The 25108-nt window shown below is 43.7% G+C and overlaps 1 protein-coding gene across 3 annotated transcripts in view; it reads left to right on the top strand.

Annotated features, from left to right (window-relative positions):
* Positions 1-20938, top strand: part of MUSK (muscle associated receptor tyrosine kinase) — an 84515-nt gene extending 63577 nt beyond the window's left edge. For all 3 annotated transcript variants that reach the window (XM_045021632.1, XM_045021634.1, XM_045021633.1), the window contains 6 exons: positions 2266-2354; positions 3220-3379; positions 4313-4496; positions 6307-6498; positions 12590-12738; positions 15267-20938. In XM_045021632.1, the coding sequence (XP_044877567.1) occupies positions 2266-2354; positions 3220-3379; positions 4313-4496; positions 6307-6498; positions 12590-12738; positions 15267-15949 (1457 nt within the window). In that variant the 3' untranslated portion in view covers positions 15950-20938. The remainder of the gene's footprint in view (positions 1-2265; positions 2355-3219; positions 3380-4312; positions 4497-6306; positions 6499-12589; positions 12739-15266) is intronic.
* Positions 20939-25108: the final 4170 nt, after the last annotated feature.

The raw sequence follows: 25108 nt of genomic DNA, 5'->3' as shown, positions 1-25108 counted from the left end.
TCTTAATCATTTTTGGGTGAGAGGTTTTAAATGCTGTGGCAGGTCAGAAGAGAGACTGTAAAAATGCTACCTGTCTAGTATCAATGGCATTTTACCAAAGGACACCTTATTCAGCTGATATCCCCCCGCCCCATGCCCATTCAGTCATATCTGCTGGCTTTAGGGACAAAAGGAAGATTTTAGTACATTTTTATTACAATATCATTGCCAATCCATACAGCTATGGGAGAGTGAGCTGGAGTGTGTTCCAACTCATGCATAATCAACAGAGCTACTATTAACTAAATCCCAAATACAGAATCTCTGTTACTCCTTGCTCCTTCCTATGGGAGGCCTGCCATGTGAGTGGCATCTTTGTTTCCCAGTTTCTTATCACCTTTAGACAGAAAGCAGGGGCTACTCTTTTGGTAATTGTTTCCAACTCCAAAAGGTCACTAGAAAGTGTCTCACAGCCATTCTATGGCTGTTTATTTCAGACATGTGGTGTGAGTACCAAATCAGAGAGCATGAGTCACTGTGCACGGCTTTTATTTTTGTCAAGAAACAGGCTAATGCTTTAGTGGCATCTGGATGCCAGATCTGTCATTAAACAAGTTTCAGATATTATTTACCTTGCCTTTGAAAGGAAAGCTCCTAAAATATTCATTCTGTGCTGCCAGGACATTGTCGTTGTAGGGTCTGGTGTGTGTTCTCTTTCCTCTGCCAAGTGTGTAATGCAGGGAGCCCTGTATGAAGTGTTCAGGGACTATAGAAAAGAAATTATAGTAATTGAGGCGTGGAATGCAAGCAATTAAGGGGCACGTGATCATCTACAATGTGTTTGATTTACTCTAGTAGCACTACTTCCATTGGTTCTTTTGAACTTGTACTGTAAATGTCCACTCTAAATATTTACACCTGCAACCTAGGTCTTCATGAACTACATTTACCCTACAGACAAGGAATGGGTAAAATCTGTTCAGACAAACTAAGAGGCCAAACCTTTTGCCTCGAACTCAAACTGAACCCCAAACAAATCTTTCCTGCAGTTCAAAACTGTTAGTGTAACTTGTCACCCTGTTTCCTAATGTTGTCCCTTCTTGGCACTTCTGGTGTCTGGCCGGCAATGGAAGAAATGGTGCTGAAATTATGCGAGAGGTAATCCTTGTGGCACTTCCAGCCATCCCAGAAGCAGCCAGTTTAGGAAACCTTGCACTTAAACCTATTCTCACAAGATTTCTGGCTCAGTTTTTCTCCAGCGTGAATAAGCTGTGGATAGCTATCTGAACTGTATTCATTCCTTATTCTTATTGTCACTGTGTGCAGGTACCACCTACAGTGTCTAGGCACTGCACACACACTATGCCCTGAAGAGCTTACACTCTCATAAGACAAGCACCACATGTTGGTTGGAGAAGAGGGACACAGTCATAGAGCCCGATTCTCCCCTCTGAAGCCAGTGGACACTCTGCTGCCACCCTGCCTCTCCAGGGGCTCGTGGGGACCTCTGTTGCTAGTCCCGAGGGGGAAGACTGCCCTTGGTCACTGCCAGTCTAACAGGGTGTGAGGGTGATCACAGGGGTCCTGTGTTATGGTCTCCGATTGGCATGATCTGGCCCTGGAATTCAGAATAGTCCCAGCGACTATTAGGGGGGCTTGTCCACCTTAATCCCTTACATATTTTTGAAATTTTCCCCCTTCGTTCCTTAGAACCAACTCATTCTAATTAGATTGACAAACCTTTTGATGTACAGGATGGGATTTAATTGTACAGTTCTAAAAGCTGTCCCTCTTTTTATTCTTAATTTTACAGGAATAAAGGAATAGAACTAATTTTATATTCCGTGCAGCTTTGCCTACTAGATCTGCATAAGAAACAACTAGAAAGATACTCCTAGGGTGTTTAGAGGGGTTCTGTGCTGCATTTTCTGTAACAGGAGGAGTGAATTGGATGGATGAGATGGACAGAATGCCTAGACTGGAATCTGAACTCACGTCACAATGGTGTAAACCTGGAGTAACTCCACTAGCTCCTTTGGAGTTACATCAGATTTACCTTTGTGGAGCTGAGTTCAAAATCTATTCAATGGTGTGAACAGAAGTCTAGATAGTCTCTTGATGTCAGACTAGCTGTCTGGACACCTTAATGTTCTCAAGGGTGTTTTTTTGCTTCTGATCTGCTGGTGTGGTCATTTATTCCTATTTTATGAAAGTTTTTCCATTTTTGATTCACTGTGCCGCAGTCCATTGTCTCACTTCACTTGTTTAAATGGCCTTTTCCCACAGCAACTTGCTACAAAGGCAATGGCAGGTTCTACCAGGGTTCTGTCAATGTCACAACCTCAGGCATTCCTTGCCAGAAGTGGAGTGAACAGGTGAGCATCAGTTTATTCAGATCTACAGACGGGGTTGGATTTATAGTCTAATGCTGGGATATCCAGAGGAGTCTAACAGAAACTCAGTGGAAGATGAGCCGCTGCTCTAGAAAATCCTCTAAAAATCCCAGCCTAAGTATACTACCTTGGGTGTACAAGTCCACAGAGGAGTGGGGGCAAAGATGGTATCTGAGGAGCCAGCTGTGTGCTAGGCATCCCCCCTGCATTAGAGCAACCTAAAACTGGCTTAAATAGTGCCAAATGCCAATGACCCCAAACGGGTATTATGGCAGTTGCAGATCAACTGGGCAGATCTTCCTCGGTCCCTCGACCAGCATCAAGAAAGGGAGGATGGTGGCACAGAAGCCGCAAGCTAGCTGCACGCTGCTGAAGAATTTGCCTTCACTGGGGCAATCATTCCCTGCCTGGCACCTCAGGCCTACTGGAGGAATTCCCCAGAAGCACAATAGACACATGATACAGGAGCCCATCTATTTAAGCAATTGTATTTTCCTGTAATATGTACTAGTAAATGGAATAAAATCCCACCTATTGAAAATGATACCGAGATGGCCAGTAAATCCCTCAGACCCTGTTTAGATGCTTAATTCTCATTGAAATCGATGGGAGCTAAGTGCCTAAATATCTTGGAGGATTGGGGCCTCAGAGACAGAAAGCCAGGGAAAGTGTGGTTAAAAGGTCAGGTGTGTTAGCATTTCACCCTCATGGCCGCCCCCTCGCAAGATGCAGATGTCACATGTTTCTTGGGAAGCTGTTGCAGACTTGCAGCCATCAGCTGTTTCTAAAAACATCAGGAAGAAGTGCACTCTAAAAACACTAAAGCTAACTTATTCCTTCCCACAAGGTACCCCATTTGCACAGAAGGACCCCTCAGGTTTTCCCAGAGCTGTCAAATGCAGAAAACTCTTGCCGTAATCCAGGAGGGGAAAACGAACGTCCCTGGTGTTACACAAAGGACCATTCTGTAAACTGGGAATACTGCAGTGTGCCTCTTTGTGGAGAGGGTAAGGGACAGCAGCTGACAACCTCTCACAGTAGCTGTTAGTTTTAGAACATTAAACATTGATCCACAAAACTGTTCAGGACCGTCATATCCCCATAGTTACGCTGATAGTTCTGACAGTCGTGCCAGTTTCTTTGGACTTCAGCGGAAACAGGGTTTGGCCTTAATGTTCAGAGTGCTTTACAAGCTAGCACGTTCTCATAACGTCCTGATTGGTAGAGAAGGGGAGATGAAGATAGAAAAGAAGCAAAGTGACTTCTTGCCCAAGGCCATGGGAAGTCCAGGTCAGAGGCAGGATTCGAATTTAGGAGTTCCTGCCTCCCAGCTTGGCGCCCAGGCATGCATTTCTCTTATTCACGGATGTCTGGATTTTAAGTGACCATCACAGAAATAAGTGCTGAGGTATATTTTGATCAATACAAAGGCCCTTTTCACTACTTCCGCTTTCACTAAGCAGACATCAGAAGCATTGTAAGGCTCTAGTGAACCAAAGCTATGTCACTATCGCTGCACTGGAAAAGGAATGAAGGGAACAGCCTGACTTAACTTTACTTTTAGTCTCGGCCATTACACGTACAAACCAACAGATTGCTAGCATAGCCCTGAAAGAGCTAAGCCAATGCTTATATTTCTATTCATGATGCTTTTTGAAAGAGATACTTAAACTAAAAAGAAGTTTAAATACATTTGTACCTCTCAGATTTTTTCTACCACTTTTATTACTTTGATTCTTACCAAAGTTATTGGCATAAAAAGGGGGTTTCTTCCTTCTAAACGGCCTTCTCCTGTATGATCCAGCTGTGAAGTCATACTGCTGAATTTGTAGACATCACAATAATTACCATGACAACTGGGTGACATCAGAAGTATCCTTTAACAAAAAGTTCTGTAGAATTTAAGAGGGATGGAATCATTGTTTTTGTTTTCATTACAGTATCCATATCACCAGGAACCAAAAAACCAAGTGTAGAGACTCCCAATCTCCCTTCCTCTTTCTCCCCCACCTACTCCATGACTGTCATCATTTCCATCATCTCCAGCTTTGCATTGATAGTGATTCTCATTATCATTGCTCTTGTTTGCTGCCGAAGGCGAAAACAATGGAAAAACAAAAAGAGGTAAGCCCTAGAGATCTATAAATAAAGCCACGTAGGATTTGTTCCAGCAAATACAGCGATGACATGGGGCTTGGAATGGACATTCCACTACTCGCTAAATTCAAGTGTCTGTTTCAACTCTTAAGGCCAATAGGGCAAAGGGAAATAATAGATTGGAAACTCTTTGGGACAGGGATGTGTCTTTATATGTCTGTTCATTATTTAGCATCCTAGGGATCCAATCCTAACTGGACCCTCTGGGCACTATTAATACATTAACAACAACAAATAATGCAGGCCAAAAATTCTCGTGTTCTTCCTTGAGACCTAGAAATCGGGACAAAATGTTAGTGCTTGTCTAGTGCTTCAGCTTTCCATCACAGTTCCAGTTGAGGATAGCAATGTTTCATTTTGAATTCTCATCACACTAAACCAAGGAACTGGTGACTTATATCCCATCCGATTAAGAAAATCACATGAACAGTAGCAAAGTTCACAATTACATAGGACCTCCTGTAACCTGAGGGATCACTTGACAAAGACATCTGGAAACGTGTGTGAGATTAACATTCTGAACAACAAATGATTGTTCTGGTTTCTCAGGCAATTAACAGATTCGAGAATGAGTTCAAGTTTAGCTTAGAATGTAAGGACCTACTATGCTAGGCCATTACTAGACAATCTAGATGTAGGAAACTTTCCTCCTTGGGGAGATATTTAGACATTGTTAAGAATTGAATGGTCAAAGGGAATTAAAAAGGAGCAACTCCAGCCCCATCCACTTCCAATAAAACAAAAACAAAACAAAAGGAGACTCTTAATGAAATTTCTTCTGTTCCCCAGACATTATGCTACAAATTCTTAATGGTGAGAAATTAGTCAATATATAAGAAGTTATCTGGACATGAATGTGGTTGAAAATAATATTTGTGGGTTTTCTCCCTCCCCAAACTCCTCATGCCCTTAAAGCAAATTCCTTAGCCCCAACCCGACTGTTTGTGGTTAACAGCCTGCACTGTTTGTGGAACAGGCCAGAAAGGAATTTTTCCAGCCACTAGATTCCTTCAATTGTCAAAAACTGAAAGGACGCTGGCTTTTGAAAAGTGTAACTTTGCAGAGTGCTCTGCTGAGGGGTGAGACTAATGGCTGCAGGGTATCCTTACTTTTTGCTTTAGGTTGTCCTGTGGTAGATCTCCTCTCTCTATATTGTTGCCCCAGATTACTGACTGAGGCCCTGCAAACTCTTAATCACGTGACTAATCCTGGTTCACATGCGTAGTTCCATTGCAACTGCTCACGGAAGGACTACTCCTGTACCCAATGGCCTGCTGGATTGGTTCCTGACCTGGCAGACCAACCTACTTAGCCTAGATCCCTGGAAATAACAGGCAAAATGGAAATGTCCCAGAAACAACAATACAATGTCATGAGACACACAGTAGTGCACAACTGATAAGAAGGGGGCAGGCAGCAAAATGCCCAGGCAGGCACATTGTACACTTGGCAGGCACATATCCCTGTGTTAAGGGGCATCACACTCACCCATCTGAGACACTTCCCACACGGTGGGAGCAAAGAGGCAGAACATGTATTCAGGGCCTGCTACGGCCTGGCAGCCATTTTCGTAGAGAATCACGACTCCAGCAGCAGGGCAGGTGGGCTGTCTGCGCAAGGCTGGCAAGCCACTGTGTATGGTGTGAAGAGGCCCTGTGGACAGTCTTTCTGCACCTCCGTTTTCCAGCCTTGCAGAGTCAAACCTCAAAATGTTCACTCCTGACATAGTACCCTACATGCGCTAATCCACTGATTATTTCCTTATCCATCATTTCAGGGAGTCACAAGCACCAGCGCTAACCACTCTTCCATCAGAGCTCCTATTGGACAGACTTCATCCTAACCCCATGTATCAGCGCATACCCCTCCTCCTGAATCCTAAACTACTCAGCCTGGAATACCCAAGAAACAATATTGAATACGTGAGAGATATTGGAGAAGGAGCGTTTGGAAGGGTCTTTCAAGCAAGGTAAGTGTCCTGCTAGCAAGTGCTCCTTAATACTGATACCCGGAAGACATTAACATCTGGCTAGAGTTCTGGTAGCAGGAAAATGTTTGTTCGTTTATTCCAGCTGACACGGAGAAATTAATTGTTCTAACCAGAATGAAATGTGTGTGAAAGCGACAAAACTAATTATAAAAACTAGGCTAACTTACTCCTGTTTCCCACTTTCAATTGTTATTTGGTAAAACATTGTCACAAACGTTCATAGGAGTCTCACTTACTCCTGTTAATCCAGCTGAATGTGGCAGCTAAATTTATGATGCATTCAGGAAAATAAGAATTTTGCTTGTTTTTACTGCGACTAGTCCATTGTGAATTTCTCAGATTTTCCCAGGATTTCATGTTTGTTTAAGATGTTGGTACATAGCAGCCAGCATTTAAAAATAAACAACTAAATAATAATTAAAAAAAAAAGCCAACATTTGCTGGTGGTTACCCCCCTACTGCTATTTGTGATCCTGCTGTTAGGCCCTGATCCTGCAAAAAATACCATTACTTGCTTCGAGGGTCCTTATTCCTGAAATTGACAACAGTTTTCCCTATTTGCCAGGAGACCGGGTCATAGGCAGTCCGGCCTAGTGGGTCAGAGCAGGAGTCAGGCCTAGTCGTCAGAGTCCACATGCCCAAGAGAGTCAGAGTCAGGAATCAGAGCTGAGGGTCAGAACCTGAATCAGAGTCTGAATGCCAGAGCCAAAAGATCAAGACAGAACTGGAGTCAGGAACCAGAGCCAAGGCTCAGAAATGGGTTACCAGGAATCAGGGAAAGCAGGAGCAGGGCTGGTTCTGAGGCAGGGACAGGATGGAAACAAGGCTGGGTGCAGGGCAGGATCTGGACTGGAGCCGTGGAAGAGTAGAGCAAGAGCAGGGCTTGGTGAGACACAAGCAGAGGGAGGCAGAGAGTCCCTGAGCATGTGCATTGAGCAGCCAGCAAGCTACTGCTGGTGCTGGGTTTAAGAACTGGCCTGCTGGCTTCCTTAGCCAGTCAGGCAGGGCGGTCTGTCAGGGTGTCAGGAACACGAGCAGGCACAGTTGCGGGGAACTTACTCCTGACACTATTCTGAATTCAAGGAATTAAGAACCAATCCTGTTCCTATTGACTGCTGTGGGAGCAGAGGGGAGTCACTACTTCGCAGGTGAAAGACCATAAATTATGAGCAGAGAGGTAAAGGCTCATGTAAATTATGAGTGAAGCAGGGAAGATAAAAGGACAGAAATAGTATCCTGGTGCTAGTTCTCATGGATATTAATTACTCGGAAGTGTTTTCCAGTATTGGTTTCTCTAAATGTTTTCAACAATTTACAGGCAGGATTTGCAAAAGAATTCCAAATTTGCTCAATTAAACCTCCATTGGCTGCAGCGGAGCTTGTGGTACACCCGCTTTGCCGTCAGTGGAGTAGGATTAGGCCAGTGGGAAATCCCACCCCAGAATTGCTGAAAGGAAGTGGAAAAGCTGCAGTGTGTATTTATTTTGGCTCCCTTTCCTCTTTTCACGGTTAATTTCAGTGATGTGCTTGTGACTTGGGACGCCTCTGCAGGATGGAACACGACTGGTTAATGAGGTTATATGTGGAATTGTATGAGAGAGAGAAACTAAATGAACATAAACAATGTACATGCTCCTCCGCATGGACATGCGCCCCCAAACCTTACTTGTGGGACTAGTCTCATTGATTGCTAAATCAAAGGACTCCTCTTGCAAGTCGTGGTTGCAAGAGCGGACATTTAAAAGGTAATAGTAGGATAATACTTTGCACTGATAGTCGGTGATACCATTGACAACTTTATTCGGAAATGAATTATGTAGGAGGTTAAATTTGTTAGAGCGAGGAAATACTTCTACTGGATGCGAGACATTTGTTGTCCCCCCCGAAGGGATGTGGAGGAAGTGCACATTTATTTATACAGACAGTGTTAAAAATAACAAACAGTTTAAAGGGCACACAGCAGCAAAATCACAGATGCTTAGCTTATGATTGACTGTTAGCTTTGATGGCTAAACTAGATGAGTTGAGTTTGAAACAACAATAAAGCACGTGGGACCAGATTAAAAACTGTGCGCCGGATGCCAAGTGCCACTCTGCTGAGGCAAAGCAGCCCTACCCGCAGCATATCTGCCTAGCTAAACCAAGCATCTGGAACACACTGGTGAATACAGCCCATCATTTTAGTTCATACTGGGTAAAATTCACATCTATGCAGACAGGCAGCACAAGGTCTATGCCCCACTTAAGACCACTTGAGCTCTATTTTGAGGGTATAGGCCAGGGATCGGCAACCTTTGGCCTGCGGCCCGCCAGGGTAAGGCCGGGCCGGTTTCTTTACCTGCTGCATCTGCAGGTTCAGCCGATCGCGGCTCCCACTGGCCGCCGTTCTCCGCTCCAGGCCAATGGGGGCGGTGGGAAGTGGCGGCCAGTACATCCCTTGGCCTGTGCCGCTTCCCGGAGCCCCCATTGGCCTGGGATGGCGAACCGCGGCCAGTGGGAGCCACGATCAGCCAAATTTGCGGACGCAGCTGGTAAACAAACCGGCCCAGCCTGCCAGGTGCTTACCCTGGCGGGCGGCATGCCAAAGGTTGCTGATCCCTGGTATAGGCTATCCCTCTGCACAGGGGTGAAGTTGGCCCAAACAGAATGGCACCTATACAAGGCAATTCAAACCCTACTTAAACTGTGTGTTAAATGAGCCTTAAATGGTACATAGATCTTTACAAAGGCCCTATTGACTTGGGTGAATTCTATCCATGGTGAATTTCCTCAGAATAATCTTCATCCCGCCAGATTCCCACATGTAATTTTCACTGCATTTTGCAATTCCTTTTAACAGAAAGTTTTTAAGCGATACTTAAAGAGAACCAGAAAAGAGCGTGAAAGGTACTGTGCTTTGGGAACTACTTTTGGCCTTGGCTTGATGGAGAAGCTCCAGCCATCCTGATTTCTGAATGGGTTTCCTCCATATTGTTGGTGTTATCTGCTCACCTCACAGCTTCATGAAGAATGCCTCAGAAGTCAAGCATTTCCTGGGCAAATGTTCACAGTTGGCATTGCTGCACAGGGTTGGTGGATAAAAAATGATAGTTCTGTTAGCTTCCAGTACTGCCAGGATAGAGCACTCAAGCTACCACATGAGAAATAATCTTTCCGTTCTCAGAAAGAAAATTAGATTCACTGGCCTATGTATGTTAATGGATGCCTCAGAGTAAATTTAGTAAGCCTCTTATTTCTCCTTGTATAATATTTCATCCCTGTAAACATAATTCTACCCACCGTGCCAATAATCTCTTTGCCAGTTGGCTTCCTTAAAATTCTGATTCACTGTTTACTTATTCTTGGGTGAAGCAGCATGTCAGGACAGGAAGTGACTGGCTGTTATTTACTGGCTCCCTCTGAAAGTTCTTAATACAAATGGCAGCCTGTCTCCTGCAGTGGGAATGGAGGATGTAACAAGTTACCGTCACATCTGTCTTAAGAACAAGATCAGTAGCCAGGCTCACATAAGCAAAGCTGGGGCCAGCTCAAGACCTCCTAATAAAAGTAGTTTTGAGTATTATCTTATGCATCTCTGATACTCCTCTTATAGCTCTCAAACCACATGATTCTACGTAGATCAGCATGCAGCTGCCTTCTTCAGTTTGAGCTCAGTGGCCACGGCCCAGCATATCTAACAAATCACCTAAAACTCTGGGATTAAGACCATGGTCAACAACTGCACTCCTCAGGCACAAAAGAACTTTCTGCCATAAGGGCAGACATAGCTCCTGAGTCCCGTCTATGTGGGTAACTGTTTCCACTACTGGTTAGTTGTGTGCTGCTTACCAGCTATGAGCCAAATTCTTCAGCTAAGAACCATATCCTATCCTGTGCTGCTCAGATGCATAGTGGGCAGAAGGCATAGACAGCTTCCTCCATCCCATACACTGTTGTGCACTGGCAGCATAACATTTAATCTGAGCACTGGAGAGACATGTACTAGCAAAAACATCAGATGATGCAACCTGGTCCCAGGAGAAAATAATCTATTGGTTAAGAGCCCCCAATTTTCAGCCCTGGAAACTGAACTCCTCTGTTTAATATCAAAATAAAGTCATTTCCGAACACTGCCCTGGAAAGAGCACTATGTGGATTAAAGGGCTCTGTCGCTATACCTCTCTGCTAAAACTGTTAAAGACACCAATTAGTTCCAAATCATGGTGATTTTTGCAATATAGATACTTGTCGGCTAAGAACTCGCTCAGCATGAAATTCATCCTCGTACAAAGCTCATGCACTGCTTAGGTCCCTAATTTATACTTTCAGGATTAAGAGGTACCTTATTGCCAGCCTCTGCTCAGGGATGAATTTCTCACTCAAAAGAACACCATGTGAAACCTGTGTTGCCTCTTACTTCCGTTCCGTGTCAACCCTTCTAGGCTTTTGATCAGGTGTAATGAACTCTTGATGCTAATCAGAAGAGGTGAGCCCCCTGATCTTTCTTACACTCGCATTATCTATCAATAACTACAGATCACTTTCTCAAGCACCAAAACATGTGCCACTGACTGGTACATGAAAAGAGCATTGGCCCTAATAGCATAGTAAAAGTTCCAATGCCCACCAGAAGGCACAAATGGCATTTTGCTTTAAAGAAGGCAAGTGTAGAGAAAAAGAGGAATCAGTTTTATTGCTCCTAGGTTCTGGATCTCAAACAAACAAACTTTTCAGCTGTAATACTGGTTTGCCTTGGGAGATTTCTTTTTAGATGGGCATTTTGCCATTCTCTGACAGTTGACAATGATGTGACATTTACAGTAGCCAAGTGCATCTGCTGCAATGCCATCAGTCTGCAGTAGGTGACAAGGAAACTGGAAGTTTGCTTTGGAAACTAGAACCTCTCATGACTACTGAATGGTAAAATAACCTGACACTTAAGCAATGGAGGATCAGCAGGTCAGGCGTAGTAACAGAATTCACAAATGGATGCTACCTTTTATAGGCATTAGATGGCTACATCCAGGAACTATGTTATAATGCTGAAGGCATGGCTTCCATATCTCCATGGGTAGGAATTACCTATAGTAACAAAATGTACACCATTCCCATAGGTTTGACATCTCTAAGTCTTTGGCAAGCTCAGGACCCAGCATCTGTAATTAAAAGTGTTAAGGGAAGAGTGCCCCATGGATAACAACAACATTTATATCATAGTGGTGGCTAGAGGCTCTGACTCAGAAAAAGGCCTCCATGAGAGGCACTGTAGCCTAGTGGATTGGGCATTGGACTGGGACTCAGGGATCCCAGATTCTGCCATTAGTCTGCCAGGCAAGTTACAGACCACCACATGCCTCAGTTTCCTCTATCTGTGAAATGGGGATAATGATACTGGCCTCCTTTGTAAGGTGCTATGAGATCTGAAGATGAAAAGGGCTATGTAACAATATTGTTATGGACGCTGCACTAAGTCAACAACACAGAGATTTTCCCTAAGTGCCAAAGCAGATCAGTGACAGAACTGGAAATGGAGCCCAACTCTCCTGACTCCCAGCCTCATGATCTTTCTCCTAGGCCACACAGCCTCCCAAGCTGTAGAAATCTTCCGTTTATAGCATGTTACTACAGCTGTTCCTGGGCAGGCTTGTAAGCAAGCAAAGCTCAGCAAATGTTACTGACTTCTCAAAAATATTCAAAAGGTAGAGCTGACAAAATGTGCAGGACTGACTAAAGGGGGTTTAAAGTCCTCAGACACCCACAGAACAGACACAACAAAGGCAGCAGTAGTGCCACCTTTCCCACACACTGACCATAGGTCTTACACTCCTGCCAAGTTTGATTTCCATGCTCCTTCAGTCCTTGCCCTCTCCTGAGATTGCCCAACAAGGCTGCAAAATAATTCCACTTGCAGGTCACTGCTTTGTCACACCTTCGCCAATCCCGGCTTTTTTTTGTCTGGGATTTTTAGCCGGAAATGGGGCTAACATTGTGTGTGTGTGTGTGTGTGTGTGTGTGTGTGTGTGTGTGTGTGTGCGCGCGAGTGCAAGTGCAATACCTCTAGTCCTATTTAGAAATTTTCTCTTTCTCCTAGGGCTCCTGGATTGCTTCCTTCTGAGCCATTCACAATGGTGGCAGTGAAAATGCTAAAGGAAGAAGCTTCGGCAGACATGCAGGCTGATTTCCAGAGGGAGGCGGCTCTCATGGCAGAATTTGATAACCCAAATATCGTCAAACTGTTAGGTACAAAAACAAAATGATAAGCTCTTGGGGTATGATTTTTCCAAGTATCCATTTGTCATCATTTTGGGTCTAAATTTTCAAAAATGTAATGCACTAAAGGTTGCAGACACAGGATTTGCAGTTATATGGAGATTGCAAATTAAGCAGTGGACAACGGAAGTTTGCTTTTGGCGAGGCCCTAGATTTTTTTTTTTTTTTGGTACATGCCATTCCATGTTTTTTGCATTCTCTATTGGCACACATTTGAATATTTAGCTCTAATGCCATTTTCGTTACACTGAGGCAGACTAGTTATATGGCCATCTAAATAAGATCCAAATCCTGCAGTGGGGTTCAAGCATCATCACTTACGTTAGTCTCTGTATCTCTATGCTAATACTCTTAACACAGACACCAGTTATTTCTAAATTATGGTGATTTTTGCAATATGGATATGATACTAAGAACTGGACTCAAACCACTGAGTCAATTCACTCAGGGTGAAACTCACTGTTGAGCACAGGGCGACTAGAAGGCAGTACATACACATTTTTCTGCCTGCAGTTGAAAGATATGGGTGAAAATCTGATTGCTTACACCTTGGCTGTATGTACAAATGAACTGGCTAGAGATGCATTACTCAGAATTGCTATTCATTTTGCGAGCGCAAAACGGTGGGTGCAAATTTTGAGTGCACAGATTGTCTGTTACTCATATGGCTCCCATGATTGTGTTGCCTGAATAGCTCATGGAGTCTTTAAAAATAGAAACAAGAATAGTGTCTCTCTCCTCCTCCCCCTTGGCAGACGGTCTGAAAATAGCTTGATAAATGTAGTAGGTTTCTTAGAGGGAACCACCTCCATGGTGGGCTAATGGGGGCTCCCGTGTCATTCTTCCATGAAGAAATCTGACCACAAGAATTTTATCCCTGCAAACATCATCTTTCAGCAGTGGTAGAGGTCATTAACCAATGCCATCAGATGGTTCTTCTGTAAACTCCCTGTAGGTAGATTTGGCCTTTGTCATCTAGTAATCAAATCTCCATTCATATCAATAGGAACATTTTCAGGGAAAGTTATCCATAGTGCAGGAATTCTGTAGGCAATCTGGTTTCATGAAAGCTGACCTGGCATATGTACTTGAGCAACAGAAAAGAGAAACAGGAAGTGCCCTAAATTAGAATCAACTTTTTGTTTATTGTTAACACATTGGATAAATTTGGAAAGGCCAAAGATACAAGAATTAACCGGTTTTATATTGCAAGGGTGTGAGGAAATGAACACTATTTGACCTATAAACCTTTCACATTGCTTGTTCTCGCTAGAACCAGATGTTATCACATTGGGAAATGTCTGTTCTTTCTCTGAGAGACAAGTGTTAGGTCATTGGCAAGAATTTCATATTTCACAATAAGCCATATCATTGACTGTGCTGAATGGCAGTCATAGAAAAGCAAATTGTGTATGATCTGAACGCTGGCTGGTTGCACTGATTTTCAGTGGCTGGCAAGCAGTAGAATACTGGTAATGGTCTTGTCTTTTTGGCCAGCTCTAAAATTGGTTTAATATTGCTATTTATTTAGCAAAGTGGTGTGAATAATTTGGAAATCTATTAATTGAATAATTTGTTCATTCATTGAATGTTGGAAAAAAACCAAAGACACAGAATAAAGAATCTAGAGACAGATCTTCCAAAATGTCCAGCATCCGGTAGTTCCCATTGAGAATAATAGCTGTTTAGGAAACCTTGCGCTCCATAAATAATAATTCACTTTCAAATTCAAAGGAATATTTGCTGCTCATTTCTTGCAGCTGACACCTAGCTCTTCTCATAATCACAATGCTTTTTTCTTTAAGACACAAAAGATACCCAGTACATTTTGGTAGTATACTTGTCTCCATTTCACTCGGCTGGTTATGAATTTGTTTGAAAGAATAGTTCTAACTCCCAAGGGAAAAGACAAAATTAAGATATTAAATGTTTCACAGATATTTGTCTTAACGTGGGAAACTTGCTTTTATTCCAGGATACACATCATAAGATATTTGGGGAAACAGTGGAAATTGGTTGTGTGTACCTGAGTTGGGCAAAAATATAGTCTTTTATAAAGAAATGTCAAGGAAAACTTAGAATTTTTGGAAGGAGCACAGAAGCTTGGTTTAGGAGACTTCCACTATATTAGATTGTAAGCTCTTGGGGTGGGATGGGGGAGGACTGTGTTTATTTTTGCCTTTGTACAGTGCCTATAGCACAATGGGGTCCATGGTGAAACTCCTATTAACATGACTTTGACCAAGATTTGGTCAAATGAAGGCATCCAATTTTTTTATTTTGGGGTATCAGCCAAGCACACTACATTTTTCCCCCTCCCCTTGGAGTTCAACGTTAGAAGATTAACAAAGGCACGAAGAAAGTCAATCAAAGCCAGGGGGATTTGAGGGCCTAATTTGTATCTGTGCTTTTTAGAAATTTCCCTCTTCAGTTTTATTTCTGTTTGGTCATACCAAAAAAAGGGACAGGACTGACTTGGTGCATTTGCTTGCTTTCAGGGGTGTGTGCTGTTGGGAAACCCATGTGTCTCCTGTTTGAATACATGGCTTATGGGGATCTCAATGAGTACCTACGCACTCGCTCGCCACACAACCTCTGCAGCCTGAGCCACGGTAACCTTGACGCCAGGATCAGGCTCTCCAATCCCAACCCCCTCGCTCTGTGCTGCACCGATCAGCTTGGTATTGCCAAGCAGGTGGCTGCGGGCATGGCGTACCTCTCAGAGCGCAAGTTTGTGCATCGGGATTTGGCCACCAGGAATTGTTTGGTGGGCGAGAACAGGGTGGTAAAAATCGCCGACTTTGGCCTCTCGAGGAATATCTATTCAGCAGATTATTACAAAGCCAATGAAAACGATGCCATTCCCATACGCTGGATGCCCCCCGAATCCATATTCTACAACCGCTACACCACTGAGTCCGATGTGTGGGCCTACGGCGTGGTCCTGTGGGAGATCTTCTCCTATGGCATGCAACCCTATTATGGGATGGCTCACGAGGAGGTGATTTACTACGTGAGAGATGGCAACGTCCTCTCTTGCCCCGACGACTGCCCTTTGGAGCTCTACAACCTGATGCGCCTTTGCTGGAGCAAGCTGCCTTCTGACAGGCCCAGTTTCGCCAGCATCCATCGCATCCTGGAGCGTATATACGAGAGGGCAGTGGCTGCTATCCATGTCTGAGGCGCGTACCGCAGCATGACATTTCATCCTCATCCCATGCCGCTGGCCCACTCCTCAGTCACAACTTCCAAGCTGAACCCAAGGGGAGTTTTCTGAGTGAGGGCTGCAGGGTCGAGACCAGTATGTTTAATCTGCTAAACCGAAAAGGTAAAGGGGAGAGACTGTATGGGCCAGATGGGACTTTGGGAGTGGTGGCTACATTAGAGGACGACAGTTTTGCTGAGAGCAGAAGCATCTTGTTCATCAATCACAGGGGAAGTTCTCATTTTGTCTTTAAAAACAGGATTTAGCTTCTGAACTTAGTGAACTAATTTGCAGTAGAGTCAAGGCCTAGACTCCCTCGAAAACCAGTGAGTCCAGTCCTTATTACTACAAATGAGTTCAATAGTTACCATTTATGATTTCTAAGGAACAAAACAAAAACACTCCCCTCAAAGCAAAACTTTCTGTTGACTTTAATTTCCCTGCCTTCCCATTCTCTCGTGTTTAGCTTTTCCCTCTTTTCCTCATCCCTTTCTGCTTTCAAATCTGATTTTTTTAAATCTTATTTTTTTGGTTTCCTTTAAATTTTTTTGTACATATTCACCTCCTTTAAAAAAAAATCATATTCTTTATCTCATTTGTTTTTTCTCTTTAATTTCCTTCTTCCCTCTCACACACTCTAGGATTTGCCACACAAGATCAGACCATTAGCCTGTCGCCTCCTGCACCGAGCAATGGCCAATGCATGATGCTACAGAGGAAGGGAAACTCCCATAATGGGCACTGATAGCTGCCACTGAAGTCAATGAGAGTTTGCCTGAGTAAAGCTGACCATAAAAAGTGAGGGCCAGATTGGGCCTGCTGCTCGATAGGTGTGTGGGGATTTGAGAGGCAGGGTGAGGAAGGGTATAAATCTCTGCCCCTGCACAGCACAACACCACTGCAATTCCTGGAGCACAGGGACTGCTTCCCCCGCTGTACCTCCTAGATAAGAACCCCCTCAAGACAAGGTAGGGTCCCTTCCCTACCACTATGCACTGGCTGTGGGAGCAGGCCAGACACACAGGCGAGAGTAGGCTGCCTCCCCTGAAGGGATCCAACAGTGGGAGCCCTCCTCCTGCATGTGGGTTGCCTTGGAAGGAGTGCTGCGTCTCCAAGGTGGAGTTCCTCTTTGTGCTCCAGGTAGGGAAAAATGGGTCCATGTAGCCTCCAACAAAGGACTCACAGGCTCAAGTGAGCCCTCAGTAAGGACGTTGGCCCTTCAAAATTTTGCCTAACATAAAATTTATCCAATGATGAACCCTTGAAGGGAGGAACAAAATGAACACTTGAGCAGGCTGGGCTATCTCAGCAAAGGAAAGAGTTTAAAAATGAACTTGCAAGTTGTTTCATCATATTGTCTGCCAAGGGCAATTTGAATGATGGCTCAGACAGAACAATAGTTAGACTCAGGAGTGGAGGATGGAAATTTTCTATTCACTCTTTGTCCCAGTGAGCCCTGTTAAGCCCTTATGAAATACTCTGTTTAGCTGAGAAGTCACAAGAAATTGAATACTTTTTTAAAAACCCTGCTCCGTTACTTTCACAACACGTCAGTTTTGTTATGTGCACAAGTAATGCTGAAATATTATTCTGATGATGTTACAATCTTTGTCAATGCATACTGGATGGTTGTATAATTTGTGTTAACCTTTGAGTTATAAACTCATCCTGAGTCACACTTTTATACACCTCAATAGGAGCTCATGAGTTCTACATGCAGAAAAAGGGCAGGATTAGGTTCTAAACCTGTTCCCAGTAAGATATTTCCTAGTAATACACTCCAAATAAAAACTGTACTTATACACTAGCGGTGCTCACCATACGTTTTTAAATGCCGTGGATTAAAAATGATGGTGTTCAAATCTAATCTCCAAGAACAGGGGATGCGGAGGGGAGAGGAGGATTTTTACAAGCACTCAGTTTTTTGCCTGATTCTGCTCCTGTTGACGTCAATAGTGCAATTCTCAGATCACAATGACAGCAGTTAGGCAAATGCTGAGCGCTTGTGGAAAAAAAGTAACACCCCAGATTGATAGGCCTTGTGCATAGAGGTGAATTTCACTCTTAATGGAAGCAGCTATAGAGCAAGAGCGTCGTCCTGTGGAGAGGGATAAATTCAATTTTAAATTATGGTTCAAGGGCTGGGGTGTAAGTTTAGGCCTAAATACTCCCCTCAATCTGCAGCACAACTCCCACCGACTTCTTAGATTGCACCAAGGTCAAGGGTAATATGTGGCAATGTAGTAACTAAACTCTTACTTATTATCATTCATTACTGGTTCAGAGTCTTCTCATCACATCCAATATCACTCTAAAAAAATACCCTCTCCTTTAGCAATGCCATTGTTTCCTCTTGTTTTCTCATCCCCACGTGTTTTCTCTCCCTCTTCCCAGTCTATGTGTCGTCTCTATTTTTCCTTCTCTGCTGCAGATCCCAGTTCCCATATGTAGGCTTTACTCCCAACCCTTTTTATGTTCCTTGTGCTAAAATTATCAGCAAGGAAACAGTTGGTGCTGATATGTAGAGTGTCACTAGGAGACAACAGATGAATTGGGGTGCCAGGGAGTTCATACCTTTGGCAGCTATTGTTTCAGGCTGTCTGCACACTCAGGAAGACAACACTGCATCAGTTTTTTGTGGTTCAGATCCAGCCTGCAGACATCTCTGACCTAGGCTAGAGAGTTTACAGCAGCGGAGCTGCACCGATGCGGAGCTGCCTGTAAGCTCTCCAACGTAACCGCCCTAAGTCAGCGGGAGAGCTGTCTCCCGTCAGCTTAACGACTCCAGCCCCGCGAGCAGTGGTAGCTATGTTGGCAGGAGAAGCTCTCCCACAGACATAAGTGCCAGTGTGGACAGCGTTTAGTCAGGGTAACTTACACCGCTCATGGGGGTGGCTTTTTCACACCCCTGAGCGACATAAATGGTAGCACAGCAAGTGCTACGATAGACATAGCCCTAAAGTTTCTTCTCTGGTAAAGCTACTCAGGATCCCTGCAGGTGTTGTTTTTTCTGAGGAAAATTTTAATATTTTCTGAACCAATTTTTATCTCTTGGTTCCCAGAGAAGAGAGAGAGGGAAAATTATTCAGCTTAGACTCTGGGATCCCATAGTTATATCTAATATGTGACACATTGTTCATCCCAGCAAAATGGATGCTCTAGAGTAGTAATTAATGGGCCAGCGTGACTTCTGTGTTTTGTCAAGCTGTTTGCTTTCGTCTAGGAGTCACCACAGAAGTGAGGCCATTTAGGGGTCTCAAAAGTGGGATTTATTAGTTGGAAAATAACCAGAAATAAAGCCAGCCATAAGGAAAGCAATGCTGAAAAGCAATGCAGTGCCCTAAGTTTTTATAAACTGCGGTTTCAGCTCTGCTCCATGATGTAGTCATATGTTTTTTTACATAACCATCACTCAGAACATTTTGGTGACAGCCACAAGAGCGTGGCTTAGTGTTTATAAACCACTAAGGCCACCCAGAGGATTCAGGGGGCCTGGGGCAAAGCAATTCCAGGGGCCCCTTCCATAAAAAGTTGCAATACTATAGAATACTATATTCTTGTGGGGGCACCTGCAGGACCCAGGGCTTGGGGCAAATCCCTCCCCTCCCCCCCCGGGCAGTCCTGTAAACCACTGCTGCTTATTTCACCTAGGAGCTCGCCATTACCAGAAACAGTGCAAAGAAATAAGCTGCTTCCTCTGGCCATAGTAGGGAGCAGCAGTCCCTGCTATGGGATGTTGTGATAAGAGCGCGAGGGCACATGTAAATTGTACAGTTACCAACACTGCAGTGTGTAGGCCCAGTAGTCTCCCAGCCACTCTGTTGACTGAGAACTGCTTACATAGGTCGGGACTCTGATATAATATCAAGAACCACTGCTCCAGTAGAAGAATGATCTCTGCTACTTACATGGTCTTCATTACCACAGTATTTGAGGCTAGAGAAGTGCTATAATCCTATTTTACACTAGAGTAACTGAGGCACAGACTCCACAAAGAGACTAAGTGACTTGCTCCAAGTGACACAGGATGTCTGCTGCAGAGCAGGCACTAGTGCCGAGGTCTGCTGAGTCCCAGGCTGGTACCCCCCCGCTGGCCTATCCTTCCTGCTCTAAAAAGGAAGGACAGTCTTGTGATGAAGGCACTCAGGTAATCTAATTTCAGGCCCTGGCTCTGTCATACACTTCCTGCATGACAGTCAGTATCCTCTCTTCTAAGTAAACACTTCTGTGACACAAGCACCTCTATCTATCCCAGGTACCACTCCTCCCTAAAGGTAGCAAGAGTGGATTTAGATGTACAGAGCGGCTGTACTCTAAACAAATAAATACATTTAAAGCTTGAGAGATTGAACCTGCATTTTCTCTTTCTATGATTCCAGTGCTGGCTTCAGCTGATCACCCCTCCTCCTTTCCCTTCACCTGGCGTAGGAAGTCCTGAAACCCTGACTGCTGTCTCCATGCTGCTTTAATGATGTTTGCAGCCCGCCCAGTTAAAAGCTCATAATCTCACATGCTATAATCTTTCCTCACCCCGCACCTGAAAAAGCGGATTCTCACTGGAATAATACCCCTTTTTGTTGCACTTTCCTGACCAAGTCCTTCACTCAGTGACACCGTTTCAGCCCCATTAAGGTCAATAGGGATGGACCGGTGCAAACAAGAGGAGAATTTGGTTGTCCTTGTCCAGCATTCCAGCCTTTGCAATATAAGAGTAAACCTGAAATCTATGGTAGTTAGCCATTGTTCTTTTAAATGCAACAAAGAATGTTTCCACCCTTTTGCTAGGAAAAGATCTTTTTTCCCCCCCTCCCATGCAAAAACTTCCCATGATATGGGTAGAACTCACCCTTATGTAGAGGACCACCAGCACATTAGGGAACCATTTAAATGATTCCCTATTTTGGGGGTGTAAGAGGTGCACAGACCTAGTGCTGTGTACATGGGTGAATTTTATCCTGAGGATTCCCACCTGCTGTATATTTTTCAGCTTGCTGTACAGAAATTGCATTATTTCCATTTTTCCCTTTGTTTGAGATTTCAGCTTTGTTACTGTATGTTTGCTACTAAGAGGGATATACAGTGTTCTGTTAACAACTTACTTATTAAACACCAATTGTTTTTAATGTTGGTTGAAGGGGGAGTGGTCTCTGATTAAAACAAATTGAAGGCAAATTTTTTTGTTTTGTTTTGCTGTCTCTTGTTCAGATTTAAGTGTTCATGAAGAGGATAGTACAATTTCAAAGTAGATGTGATTTCACATCATGTTTGACAAAAACATTCATAGCATATATGAAGCTTTACCACTGAGGACATATAGTGTGAAGTGACAAACCAGAAAATCCAAGGGTTACAGAAATCCACCTATTCATATTTTTATAGATTAAAAAAAAATACGTTTTGCATGCTTGGTTCGTTCTTTTTAATGGTCTTTTGTCAGCAATATGATACAATCTTGGCCAAGAAGAAGTTCCTCATACATATCATGGACTAAACCTGATTCGTTAATCTTAATCAGATTCTTTCTAATAGGCTGTCTACACATGTTCTGGTTTTAGAATCTCCTGTAATTATCTGATGTGCATTTCATGAATGATGCTTCTGAATGACATCCCAAGCAGCTATGTATATTTCACAGCAAATTTTGCACACTGGCACAGCCTGTGTAATTCTGGTGTGTAGCATTTTATAAAATAAAGCTATATCATGGGGAAAAAAAAGCAAATGGGGTCCACCCCACCTCTTAAATTCATGGCTTTGGAGTTTTGATACTGGGTAAGTTATTGAAACAGGATCTATTTAATGTCAGAACAGAGGGTTTATTACAGTTTTATTTTCATTATATTAAACTATAGTTCAATGTTAATGGAGGGCACTAATGATGGAGTTAACGACCTGTATCCAGAGCACATAGGTACTACTTGAAATAAAGGTAGGGGGAGGGAATAGCTCAGTGGTTTGAACATTGGCCTGCTAAACCCAGGGTTGTGAGTTCAATCTTTGAGGGGCCATTTAGGGAACCGGGGTAAAAATCTGTGTGGGGATTGGTCCTGCTTTGAGCAGGGGGTTGGACTAGATGACCTCCTGAGGTCCCTTCCAACCCTGAGATTCTATGATAAAGGTCACGCTTCATATTGAGGGTACATTTGTGTTTCTAATACCTTATTTTGTAACCCTTTCCAAAATGTAGGACTAAGCAAGCAAACATTATATCAGCATCCGACAGCCAGAATAAATTCTAAAAACCACCAGAGAGCCATTTGTTTAAAAAAATTTTTACAAACATTTGAAAACCATATGTCTTTTCACTGATGTGTTGTAAATCAAATACTGTTTATAGACCAATAAATTTATCCTGCAGCATGAGTGCAAGCACTGAATGCGTGTAAGTGAGCGTGCATGCAACTTTGTATGTTTATCTGCTGTCCCCCAGGACTCATGTAAATGTGATGCGATAGCGCATGAATTTATCTAGGGGAGAAAAAACTTTTACGTAAACAAACAACTCCATGGAAAAGTGGGACTGCATTGAACTGAGACTCGCTGGATGAATGAAAGAGGGTTATTCACTCTCTGGGATAGTGAGCTCACTCAGGGCTAAATTTATCTTCTTATGTAAAGGCATATTAACTTCACAGCAATGATACTAGAGAACAGGCAGGCTTTAGTTACAGCAAGGACTGGGGAGCTTCTAGGGTCCTGCTGAAAAGCAAGAGGATGACAGTATCCCTGTGAGAAAGGAACATCAGGGAACTGGAAGTTCTGCACGTGAGGTACATGACATTTTCTTCATGGATGAAATGCCAAACATACTCACCCCCGGCCTAAAAGCAGCCAGAACTCTAAGTTTATTTGGATTCTAGTAACTTCTGCTTATAGTTCCTCATTGTTTGTTATTGTTCTGATGAATTATTTGTATTGCAGTTGAGACGAGAGACCCCAGTCCCATTGTGCAAGGTCAATATGCACACACAACAAAAAGATAGTCCCTCCCCGGAATGAGTTTACATTCTAAATGACAGGTTTCTGCTCAGTTCTTATTCAGTTATGGGTTGTGAAGCAGGAATTCTTATCTCACTGTGGTGTCGGACTATGCATCTCGCATAACAGAGTTACAGCTCTCAGTGGGTTTGCATGGCTCCTCCTCATTTGGAAAAGACTCCTGGCTAGAACCGTACAAAATGTTCGGAACAAAACCTGAAATCACACCAAGTCGCCTGCTTGTGGGTGTCATTACTAGCTCAGAGCAGGTTCATGAAAAGGTTTGTGGGAGCCTTTCAGCTGAACCTAGGCGCCACTTCAAGTGAAACTGGGCTGATTTGCAAATCAATGAGCAAACACCTAGAAGATAAAGGGATAAGTAACAATCAGCATGGATTTGTCAAGAACAAATCATATCAAACCAACCTGATAGCTTTCTTTGACAGGGTAACAAGCCTTGTGGATGGGGGCGGGGAAGCGGTAGATGTGGTATATCTTGACTTTAATAAGGCTTTTGATACTATCTTGCATGACCTTCTCATAAACAAACTAGGGAAATACAACCTAGATGGAGCTACTATAAAGTGGGTACATAACTGGTTGGAAAATCGTTCCCAGAGAATAGTTATCACAATCATGCTGGAAGAGCATAACGAGTGGAGTCCTGGAGGGATCAGTTCTGGGGTCTGGTTCTGTTCAATATCTTCATCAAAGATTTAGATAATGGCATAGAGAGTACACTTAAAGTTTGCAGATGATACCAAGCTAGGAGAGGTTGCAAGTGCTTTGGAGGATAGGATTAAAATTCAAAATGATCTGGACAAACTGGAGAAATGGGCTGAAGTAAATAGGATGAAATCCAATAAGGACAAATGCAAAGTACTTCACTTAGGAGGGAACAATCAGTTGCACACATACAAAATGGAAAATGACTGCCTACGAAGGAGTACTATGGAAAAGGATCTGGGGGTCACAGTGGATCACAAGCTAAATATGAGTCAACAGTGGAACAGTGTTGCCAAAAAAAAAAAAGGGCAACATTATTCTGGGATGTATTAGCAGGAGTATTGTAAGCAAGACACGAGAAGTAATTCTTCCCCTCTACTTCGTGCTGATTAGGCCTCAGCTGGAGTGTTGTGTCCAGTTCTGGGTGCCACATTTCAGGAAAGATTTGGAAAAATTGGAGAAAGTCCAGAGAACAACAACAAAAATGATTAAAGGTCTAGAAAACATGACCTATGAGGGAAGATTGAAAAAATTGGGTTTGTTTAGTCTGGAAAAGAGAAGACGGAGAGGGGATAACAGTTTTCAAGTACATAAAAGATTGTTACAAGGAGGAAGGAGAAAATTTGTTTTTCTTAATCTCGGAGGATAGTACAAGAAGCAATGGGCTTAAATTGCAGCAAGGCAGTTCAGGTTGGACATTAGGAAAAACTTCCTAACTGTCGGGTGGTTAAGCACTGGAATAAATTGCCTAGGGAGGTTGTGGAATCTCCATCATTGGAGAGACTTTTAAGAGCAGGTTGGACAAACACCTGTCAGGGATGGTCTAGATAATACTTAGTCCTGCCTTGAATGCAGAGGCCTGGACTAGATAACCTCTCAAGGTCTCTTCCAGTTCTCTGATTCATGGATTTGCCACAGTAACACACCAGGCAACAAACAGTCCAGGATAGGCAGGGAACAGATTAGATCAGTGTTCCCCAAGTGGTGGGTTGGGACCCACCAGTGTATTGCAGAAAGGGCCCAGATGTGTCCCAATGTCCCCGATGGATTAAACCATCAGTGGGCTCTGGCCTAGGCAGACATGCACTCCTGGCCTGGTGCAGAGGGAGGGATTTTAAGAGAGCAAGCCTACCCCATCATCACCCTGCAGCCACAGCTCCTGTCCTGCGGGGCTTGGCCTGGGCTCCTCGCTCTGGGCATCGTGACATGGCGTAATGCCCTCACTCCAATTGGGCCCATCATGACAGAGGAGTGGCTGGGCCAAACCTGAGCGGGGCTGCGACCTTGTGTGCCAGGTCACAAAGCCCAGAGTCGGGAGTCATCACTGTGGGGTGAGTGTGGGGTGGACTCACTTTGCAACATCTCCCCTCCCCTCTGCATCAGGGCTGAGGTGCTGGGGCTTAGAGTACAATTTATGAAATGGTGGGTGGC

The sequence above is a fragment of the Mauremys mutica genome, chromosome 6 (assembly GCF_020497125.1).
Source record: "Mauremys mutica isolate MM-2020 ecotype Southern chromosome 6, ASM2049712v1, whole genome shotgun sequence".
Lineage (NCBI taxonomy): Eukaryota > Metazoa > Chordata > Testudines > Geoemydidae > Mauremys > Mauremys mutica.
The sequence above is the reverse complement of the archived record's forward strand: the minus strand, read 5'-3'. Positions and strand labels throughout refer to the sequence as shown.